General features: G+C 32.3%; 1 protein-coding gene across 1 annotated transcript; it reads right to left on the bottom strand.

Moving 5' to 3' along the window:
- Positions 1–585: 585 nt before the first annotated feature.
- On the bottom strand, positions 586–3,563 carry LOC111084941 (probable serine/threonine-protein kinase clkA). Its single transcript, XM_022381614.1, has 2 exons — positions 3,537–3,563; positions 586–1,968 (listed from the first exon to the last, which is right to left on the bottom strand). Exons 1-2 carry the CDS (start codon positions 3,546–3,548, stop codon positions 1,081–1,083), a joined length of 900 nt encoding a protein of 299 aa, XP_022237322.1. The 5' UTR covers positions 3,549–3,563; the 3' UTR covers positions 586–1,080.
- Between the last annotated feature and the right edge of the window lie 7,907 nt (positions 3,564–11,470).

Raw genomic sequence — 11,470 nt, 5'->3', positions numbered from 1 at the left:
CCCACTATACCCATTTATATAACTTTATTGTCAAAATGTGAATAGCCTTTAACCGTAATATAACGATATAGTTTTAAGAACAGATGTAGCTAATAAGTAAGCTAAGATTTTCTGATATCGCATCAAACTAAGTTAGGGTAACGGGCGTTCGATTCTGATTGGACGTATGTCGTTCAGTTCTTTTAAAGAATCTTAATTTTAATAAAATAGATTGTCCACAAACTTACGTTAATTTTTTCACCTATTAAAACAAAATATTCTTTTTTGAAATATTAGTATTTGTCCTTTTTTATTACGACACGTTCTAGGAACGATTTCTAAGTTACACTTATTGTTAATTTCAAATTTTGGCTCCATTTCAATAGTTTTAAGTCTCTAGCAATAAAATCATTTCCTCGCTGAAAGATGTTTAAAGGGAGAAAAACTGAGGTAAGAAATAAAGGAAAGACCAGTATATGAGCAACCAAATATATATATATATATTTGTGTGTGTGACTTAGTATAGAAATCTATTGGAAAAACTAATAATCAAAAAATCACCAAAAACGTTTCAGATATAAAAAATGCGTTGGAAACGATTGAAGAAGTTAGGTTAAAAGTGCAACGAACATCTACCAAAACGTTTTTCGAAAGTCAAAACTTGACATTTCATTGGCTGATAGTTAACACGACAATGTAATAAAAGTAAATACTTTTAGGCTTATTACACATTTAAAATAACGACTTATAAGCTTTATTTGTGTATAGTATACTTTATTGGGGAGGTTAGTTTGTCAAATGTGAGAGGGATTTCGTTTTTATAGAAGGCTACTCCTACCCGTAAATCTATTTCAAGTGATTCGTTGCAGAGATCGTAAAATTTAAGTATATGTTGTAGGTGCTGTTTATCTGTCGTGGAAAATGTTTAACATTTCTGTCGTTATTAGAAAATGTAGTGGAATTGTTTCAACAAATTAAAAATCGTTTAAATGTGTGTGTGTATATGTATATATGTGTGTGTGTGTGTGTGCACATGTCAGTAATTGATAATTTATTAATTGTTTAGTCAGACTTACAGAAACGTTATGAAGAAAACGTGATCTACTCTGTCTTGCTGAATGTGCGAGAATTCTGACTGTTGGTGTAGGATCTGGAAAATCCTTTATCTTCACCAGAATGAATAGATTGGGGAGTGAAAGTACCTGTTCCTTTTCGAGGGTATCTATCATCTGTAGCGAAGCCGATTGATGAAAGGGGCGTATTGATCGTTTTGTCTTCGGGTTGTAAAGATCTTCTATAATCGTAACGGTTATTATAGGGGTGAGAGTTTCCGTATCTTGGATCATAATATGGATCTCTTCCACTATAGAGGCTGTCATCATATCGAGAACCACCAGGATAATCTCTGTCATAATATGGGTCATCTCCATAGCCACGATCTCCATAAGGGTTGTTATATGGGTATCTTCTATAATATCGGTTGTTGTAACGATTAGCGTAGGGATCTCGATAACGAAGTCCATTGTTATAATGATCATCGTATCTATTGTTGTTGTAATAAGAGCGTTGTGGATTATACATGCTATCACGAACGTCGAATCTGTTATCGTAAGGATAGTCATCGTATTTGTTATAACCGTTGTCTGGTCGATACCTGTGATAATCATCGTATCTGTTATAACCATTATCTGGTCGATACCTGTGATAGTTATTGTATAAGTTATCATAACCATTATTTGGACGATACCTATTATAGGCATCGTATCTGTTATCATAACCGTAATCTGGCCGGTAGTTATGATAGTCATCGTATCTGTTATCATAATCGTTATCTGGTCGATACCTATCGATATTCCGGTTATCAAATTTATCGAGCGACGGGGAGCGGTTTCCGAAGTTGGTGTCTCGTTTACTCTCAGCATCGTTGGTTTTGTCCACAGCAAACACAATCTGGTTGCATAGTAACACAAGAACTAACACCTGTATAGACTGAGAAAAAACAGCAACATAAAAATGCTAATAATTCCGCTTTACAACACGATAAAAGCTCAGTTTTGTCCTTATTACAGAAACAGAAATAATCAATTATATATATAATTGCTAGTAATTAAAACTTGCTCTATTATCTCGCATAATTATTGGAATTCACTTATAAATTATTTATTAGCATATCTTAGTTGAACAGTCATTTCTTAGTAAAATGTCAGACGTACGTTAACGTGATGTCCTTTTCTACAGGTCTTACATGGTAGTTTTAAACTAGGGTTTAGTAAATATTTTGTATATGGCTAAATGCAGTGATTTTAACTTTTGAAAATAAATACATCAAACTTTCACGCTGCAAACGCTTTAGTACAATTTTGAAACACTGCATCTCAAAATTTTCAGTTTTATTGACAGATTACTTAGAATACGTGTATTTTGAAAATACAGAGTAACTTTACAAATGGTTCCAATATCTCTATATTTTCGTTTTGTTCTGTCTTATACTCTAAGAATAATTATTTTTGGTTGACATTAAATAAATTTTCCATTTAGATGATTAGGTTAAGTTCACATATTGTTTCAAGTTTGAAAAAATCTTCGGATGAGCGATAAACAACAATATTTAATATGGAAATTTGAAAAATGTTTGGATTAGCGATAAGCAACAATATTTAATAATTTGAAAGATGTTTGGATGAGCGATAAGCAACAATATTTAATAACTCATCCAAACATTTTTCGAATTATTAAATATTGTTGCTTATCGCTCATCCAAACATTTTTCAAATTATTAAATAGTGTTGCTTATCGCTCATCCAAACATCTTTCAAATTATTAAATATTGTTGCTTATCGCTAATCGAAACATTTTTAAAATTATTAAATATTGTTGCTTGTCGCTCATCCAAACGTTCTTCAAATCATTAAATATTGTTGCTTATCGCTTAATCAAACATTTTTCAAACGTTATATTGAAATAATTATTAAATTCTTATAAATTGATTTTGTAATTATAATTTTATTTTCTCCTTGAATAATAAGCAAAACATTCTTATGTTAAAGTTTGTCAGAAATTTTATGCGTAAAATAAATAACTCAAAGAGTCGAAATTGGGTTCCATATTGAATATTGCTTAACGCACTTTTTCAAATGACTGTAGAAGTGGAGACAAGAGTCTCCAGATAAAGAACTTGGATGATTCTCAAACGTACTTGTTAATTTACATTCACGTACAATACTGAATAGTGTTTTTACTAAATAATGCTAAAAACAATAAATACATTTAATGAAAAAAACAACAACAAAAAATTAAAATTTCTCACAGGCGAGGCAAATGTGACTACCGTAAAATTTTACCAAACGAAACATTTTCAGTTTTATAAGAAAGTAAAATAAGATCTCCAACAGAACTTCATATAACAGTTGATATTTTCGCGATAACATATAAAACTGTTATTACTACTTGTAATGGGGAAAAAAATCACAACTGGATTATTATCTAGTTTATATCATCATGCATAAAAAATTGAAATTTACAATTTTTCCGGATATTTATGAAATCGGTATACTTACAGAAAAACTCATTGTTCCGATGTATTCGAGAATATTTTTGGAGATATGGTGTTTTTCAGTCAAAAGACTTACTTAATTTCAAGAGAAATGATCGTTAGTTGAAGCAGGCTAGTTGTTTTATAACAGAATTTGTGTTACGTCCTGGGTGAGGCGGGTGCACCAGCCTACGTCACCAACAAGTATTAATATTATTCGGAAATGATTCTGAATTTACATTTCATAAGGACCTAGTACGTGGCCTTGGTAAATATACCTTCTCATGGCGTTTATTGCCCCTGTATCAACCACATGTCCGGTAGCCGCTGAGACCAATAACCTGAGTGAATTCTGTTGTTTACTGTATTAATTTTAACCTCTGAATCCGGTATGAAAGAAATACTTGGGCTGTGTGACAAGAAAATACCACTGCTCAATCAAAGCAACCTAAAATATTATGTGGTAAGCCTAATTTCTTCTCCGTTTGATGTTGTTGTTTTTCAATTTTTGGTCTTGAAAGGATTTTGCTTCGCAGTATATGTTTTTTTTTCTAGTAATACACACACACACATATATATATTATTAATAATATTTACAGCTCAGTAACTAGCAGTTTACTAAATTGAAATGATTGCTTTAACAGGCTCCTCATGAGCCAGTAGGAGACATTTTTGTTGAACAAAAAAACAACACCCAAGCCGGTTTTTTTTAATTTGAACTGAAATTTTATGGACATTTCTATTGGCTAAAAAGAAGAAATTTCCCTCACTCTTTTAGTGTTGGGTCTGCGAAAAATGATTTAAAGTGGACAAGCACAAGAAGCATGGAAGTCTCCAAATGACACGCAGTGGTATTGAGGAACCATTTAGCAAGCCGAGTACAATGTTATGCCTGTAGCTGCTTTCAAAGTGTTCCTGTCTGCTCATCCTACTGCTGACTATCGTGATGCTTCGTCTTTTCTACCGAATCTCAGGTGAAATTGTTTGTTTCTCAATTGAAAGTTAAACATAAAAAGGTGATAAAAGAAGAAGCATAAAAGGTTGGCAATTGCCTAATTAATGATGTTGAGAATGTGGCTTTATTGATGTGCACTGAATTTACTCCCAGCAGGTAGACCTTAGTAATAGCTAGTATGGAGACTTGAATTTCGCTTAAATATTTATTAAATAACAAATGAAAATTTGTCTCGAAAAGATACGTCCAAAACCAACACTTTGGGAAATTTCCGTATTAAACTTACTTTTAATATTCAAAAAATTGTAGTGTAAAGACACACCTTTTACATGTAAAGCCACTAGATTTTGAAAACTTACAAGACCAAACCAAACGCAACATTTATAATTAATGAATTAATTTCAACTTGATATACTCCATCGAACTTTAACAACCATTCTGTTAAAGATTTAATAAGGGGCATATCAATATATTTGAAACAATGTATATAAACATTGTGCAAAATGTTATGCAAAACTAGACTGTGTTGATTGGTAATTACAATACCAGCCTGTTTTCTTCTCGGTTAACTTTATATGTTATGTAGTCGATTTACAGTGCAAACACACTTAGAATGGTTACTACGGCACATCCGATAACAATACCGTAACAACGAATTGGAATTTGGAGTTTTAATTTTGTAATGAAAAAAGTAATAACGCATTTAAGAATATGTATTTGATTACCATTAGTGTGAAACTAGCGACACTACAGAGGGTTATTTGCATTTTGTGAGAAAACTGGGCGTATTTTATCCTTCTTTAGCATTTACTTGGGAAATATCGGACAGAACACTCCCCCTTTCTCGACATTATCACATACATACAAGACGACCATCTGACCACTGGTATACATTACAAAGAAACACACTCACATACGTACCTACATTTAGAATCTTCCCACCGGTACAGCAACAAAAAGTCTATACGTTACTCACAATTTCTACGACTACGCAAACTATGTAGTGATGATAACGACTATAAATCAAAATCCAAAGGTATGAAAACTTTTTTTCTTCTAAAGACACTACCCTGATTCTTTCATCCACGATGCAGCCACCAAAGCTAGTTCATATATCCAGGATCAAACACTCAACCCTACCAAGAAAAACCACACCAATCGTATTCCATTTGTGCTAACATACCACCAGACCAACAAGAAGATCAAGGATAATATATTAAACAATTACACAATACTACTGAAGACCCACCACTAAATTTCTTTTTAGGACCCACCCATTATTTCTTACAGACATGACAAAAACCTGAAATAAGCCCTGGTTCATAATAACGTTAAAAAAATAATAATACTATAGGCACTCACACATGTAAACGAAACAGGTGTGTCACCTGTCCACATATAAACAGCACCAAAAGTATAACCTAATATTGTTGTTAGTTTATGTACTGAAAGCATAAAATGAAATGTATAGACAACAAAATTGGACAAATATTTATTTATTTTTTAATTTAGAGTCTCCGTTGATTAAAGATGTTTCTTTTTTATTAAAAACGTTGGTGATATAACAGAAAGCAGCTTAATTCAGAACCGATTTAAGTTTAAAATTGATACGATATTTTTATTTTCATGATAAATTTTAGGCACTTTGCTCTAGACATTAGACAGTCCTTTACATGTATCACTGAATGTATCATTTACGGTATAATTTGCAAAATATGCAACAGTTTATACAATGGACAAACAACCGGCCGACTCTGTGATCGAGCACGAGATAATCTAAACCATATTAAGCTGCCGAACCAGGATACATCTATGGTCAAACATTTCACAATCAACAACCATACAGTTGAGGAGTTTTCGATTCTGGGAGTTATTAGAGCTCCAACAGGCATTTACAAAAGAGAACGACTGGAAAAGAGATTAATCTAAAATATGGGAACCCTACAACCATCTGGTTTAAATTAACGCTTTTCTCTCCTATATATTTTCATTTTTCTCTTTTATTTTTTTTGTTATCTGCATTATATTTTCCTGATTTGTGATATTTATGTGAAAGATGTAATTTTGCACAGATATATCACGCTCTACATTCCAATTACTACGCACGTAATTTCTTTGAATTCTTCGCATGCGCTTTTGTTGTAAGCTATACGATCTTACGAAGAGTGCTAGCCGGAAACGTCATCCTTCTTTAAATAAATATATAACAATAACTTGACGATTATTCAACCTATTCTTTTATTTCGATATATTTCTTGCCTATGTAGTTTTAACTATATATATATTTTATAAGATGGTTTATTTATCAATGACGGCTTTGCTCTGGATTGGGTTGTGGTGTGGTTTTGGAGCACGAGTTGTTCTAAACGTTCTTCTATGTAAGTTATTTCGCTTCCATGAAGAACTTTGGAGCATTTTTTTATTATCACAGCACATACTAAGCGTACAACACCTCTGCTTTAAAAGTTTCATAAATAAAATTGGAAAATTTTATCATGAAAATATCATTTGAAGCCAATATAATAATAGGATATTAAGGAGGCTATGTAATTAATGCAGGCAGTTTTCATCATCCATTTGTATGGGTTTTAATTAACACAAAATTATGTTTCTTGCACTGCAACCATAACAAATGATGAAGATATTTTTCTCTTCTGAAACTTAAATCTTTATTATAGAATTTTGCTATATAAGTATTGTTTCTGCAAATATCTGTCGTGTTTGCTCAATCCTACGTGTGCACTTACGTTTTCTCTTGATCTTTAAATTTCTAGACCCACATGTAAGCGTTTCAAAAACGTTTTTAGAAACAATCTAAAGTACGTTAGGGCATGCACTGTAAAAGATGGAAATTTATCTCATATATATATGAAATAAGAAAATATATTACACTATTAGTAGGATAGGACCTGCACTGTAAAACATGGAAGTTTATCTCATGTATTTGAAAGTAGAAAAGATATTGCACCATTAGTAGCTTAGGACCTGCACTGTAAAATATGGAAGTTTATCTCATGTATTTGAAAGTAGAACAGATATTACACCATTAGTAGGATAGGGCCTGCACTGTAAAACATTGAAGTTTATCTCGTGTATTTGAAAATAGAACAGATATTACACCATTAGTAGATTAGGGCCTGCACTGTAAAACATTGAAGTTTATCTCGTGTATTTGAAAGTAGAACAGATATTACACCATTAGTAGGATAGGGCCTGCACTGTAAAACATTGAAGTTTATCTCGTGTATTTGAAAGTAGAACAGATATTACACCATTAGTAGGTTAGGGCCTGCACTGAAAAACATTGAAGTTTATCTCGTGTATTTGAAAGTAGAACAGATATTACACCATTAGTAGGATAGGGCCTGCACTGTAAAATATTGAAGTTTATCTCGTGTATTTGAAAGTAGAACAGATATTACACCATTAGTAGGATAGGGCCTGCACTGTAAAATATGGAAGTTTATCTCATGTATTTGAAAGTAGAACAGATATTACACCATTAGTGGGTTAGGACCTGCACTGTAAAATATGGAAGTTTATCTCATGTATTTGAAAATAGAACAGGAATTACTCAAGGTAGTGTTCTGTCTTCTTTACTGTTCATTTTATATGAAGGATTCACCAGAATTAGGGTTACCCGATAACACAGGCCTGCGAATTTAAACTTAATAAAAGTTGTTTTGGTTTTCATGACGGATTTCCCATAATTCAGCTACGCGGATTTCGAAAATAATATTCATTTTTTTTCTATCACGTAAGGCTTGTTTACAAATTATAAAGAAACAAATCTTACTTAGATCAAATTATTATTTCGTTCACCACAATGAACATTTTTATTATTGTTATGTTTGGGTTCTAGAACGATCGATAAGACTTTGACGTCGCGATTGGTCTAGAGAAATCTATAGCCAGTGGTTGTCAACATTTTAAGCATAACAAGATGTTATCCGATTTCAATTAAAATGATCCACTTATGTAAAAGTACATATGATGTTTTATGAACAATCTGTACGTGATGGAGAAAAATGAATATCATTTTCGAACTCAGCGTACAGGAATTACTGTAGAGCATATAAACATTTCAAGATAATAAAACCATCACAGACTTGTGTAATCGTAATTCAACAACAGTAGTAAAAAAAATAGACTCACAAAACAGACACATCGATCTGGCTCAGGTAAGTTGACGACACATTTATAATATGGACACACATTACAGATAAGATTCTATGGCTTCGTGAACCACCTGAACATTCAACAATGGTAATAGAAGAAGGGAATAAATTACTTATACTTGATGGTTATATACATACATACCTCATATATGACAGGAGTTTACACGAAGCTTAGAGGTATTGATAAATACCTCGACTATATTTATCAAAGTATCCCAGCAGCATAGACTATCTAGTCTGCAGAAAGAGCATTATTTGATGCTACCAAGAAGAAGAAAAATCGCAGCATTACAACACCCCTTGACAATGGATACCTTGAACACTTGATCAAAAAAGTAAATAAAGAAGATAAACCTCCAAAATAAGCAAGAAGATTAAACACATATTCCTCTATATAGCAAGTATTTCTGAGAACATACAAATGATACGAAAACAACATAAAATGAGCATTGTGTTCAGGAGTCATAACATAAGTCATAAGGTGATCGTAATAAATAAACTTAGTATTCCGAAAATTGATTAATTTCGAAGTCTAAGTTCAAGGGAGGTCCAGTTCAATCTACACTTTTATTATCGCGTGTTATTGGGTTATACCAGTTTGGGAGAATTTCACTCCTCATCAGTAACCCCGAGCACAAGTTAACCAAAGAGAGATAAGCCGGATCTATATATTGGGTAGGTGAAGTGAAGAAAAGTGTCATTACCACTATTCACCTATTCATTGTATAGATTTTCCTCATAGTGAATACAAAGCACGTTCACACCAACAGTATCTTTACCATTTACAACATCCTTTATGAATCTGGACACTGAAACACTGAAGAAACAAAAAAAAGTCGAACAAAGTTAGAATTCAGAATCATAACAGACAGACAAGATTCTGTAATACCAATATGTCTGCAATAGCTTATTACGTCAGAAAAGAAAACCATACAAAAAAACAAAACCAAAATATTGGGATATAGCGACACACGAAAAAAACCAACCTTTGGCATCCATCTAACAGTGCATTAAGTCAAGCTGGTGAAGAAGTCAGCAAAACCTAGATACCTCTCAAGAAACCACACAAATGGTTAGTTGAATCAAGTTCTAACGAGGGTGGTCTAGACAAGTGGTTAGAACCAGCTTTTCTAACAAGAAGAGACAACATTGATTTTGATTCCCCGCCTCTTGAAATGGCAGCAGAACAACAGCTGATGACAACTTATAAATTAATTAATAATTAGTATCTAATAATAAATCAGCAACTAATGTATAATTACACTTAACTAGTCGTTTGAGCTACCAACAATGAGTGTTTCTGATACCCCCTCCCCCCCAGTGGGACAGCGGTAAGTGTACGATGTTACAACTCTAAAATCCGGGGTTTGATTCCTCGAAGTGGACACAGCAGATAGCCCAGTGGGACTTTGCTCTAAAATATATAAACAAACAAAACCTAATAATTTGACCGGAAAATTTATCAGGTTATATTTTTATAGATAACTTGTAGAAGAAACGTCTTACTTGGGTTTAAGTTTAAAAATGTTTCTAGCTGCATTTGTCTAAACTAATTTTATTTATTTCCATTCTGATATAAGTACTGCTGTTGTATTTTAATTATCTTATCAACATTTACCCTTTATTTTAGATATATGTTTTCTATTCAGCGTAGAGTCAAAGACCAGTAACGACAAGGTTATAGTAATCTCAAATACTTTGATCAGTAATTACAGTAAATACATAAATGACATTTAAAATTTACTGTTAAATACATCACATATTGCTCAAAATGGCTTTTGTTTAAGTGTTTACCTTTGGCAGTTTAAACAGTCTTACTAACCAATGAGTAACTGAACGAATATCAAACTCTCATTTTTTTTTCTGAAATTATTTATAAGTAAATGCGGTTTCCAGGTTACCTTGTAACTCCAACTCATGATTGTTTTTGTCCTACATATGTTTCTACACTCTATACCAAGTGACAAAACAGTAGGTGTTATAGCTCTGCCACAATTTATACGTTTACACTGAAACTTATTTAATGTCAGCCCTGTATTTATATATATATATACATATAAAGAAGCGTAGAAACAGTGAATTTCCCAGAGCTAGTTTTCTGTTTAATATCTTTATCTTCTGTTGAATGATATGTTTGCAGTGTCATGAAACAGAAACATTATTTCTAATTTTTTTCAGCTTACAAGTATCCTACATATTTCTAGTCACAATCTGTTTTATAACTGTCAGAATCTGAGCACAGTGGAAATGTAACATTTAGTGATTTGATTGCCATCTAGCGAAAGCTTTTGAAAGTAGTATATATATATGTGTGTGTGTGTGAGAGAGAGAGAGAGTATGTGCGTATGTGTTTGGCTTTATGAAGATTTGCTAGTTAAAGTTAAACGAAAAACACACACCAGAAATAAAAGTTTATTGGTCCTCATATATTGTTTGTGGCTCATTGATAATTTTTATAGTTTATAACTTTACAATTTGGGGATCGATCCAAGCGGTGAACCCAGCAAAGATAGCTTATTATACAGCTTTGCACTTAACTACAATCAAATCTATAAAATAATAGGTTCTTATTAGTTCTCTATAGCGTTTATAATGTAATTTACACTAAAATATAACGTAGTGAACCAAGTCTCAACCCAGTCCTAATTTAAAAGCATTTTGTGTCAAATCTCAGTGCTTTTGAAGATATGAGTTTGCCAAGACGAAGTGCTTAATATATATTTTTATGTATGTTTTTAAATACTGTTTACAATCGTCTTTTTATAGGTATTAAAAATTAATATATGAAAAATATTTTTTTTTAATTTGTAATAAGCACAAAGCTAC

This window comes from Limulus polyphemus, unplaced genomic scaffold, assembly GCF_000517525.1.
Source record: "Limulus polyphemus unplaced genomic scaffold, Limulus_polyphemus-2.1.2 Scaffold178, whole genome shotgun sequence".
NCBI lineage: Eukaryota > Metazoa > Arthropoda > Merostomata > Xiphosura > Limulidae > Limulus > Limulus polyphemus.
The sequence above is the reverse complement of the archived record's forward strand: the minus strand, read 5'-3'. Positions and strand labels throughout refer to the sequence as shown.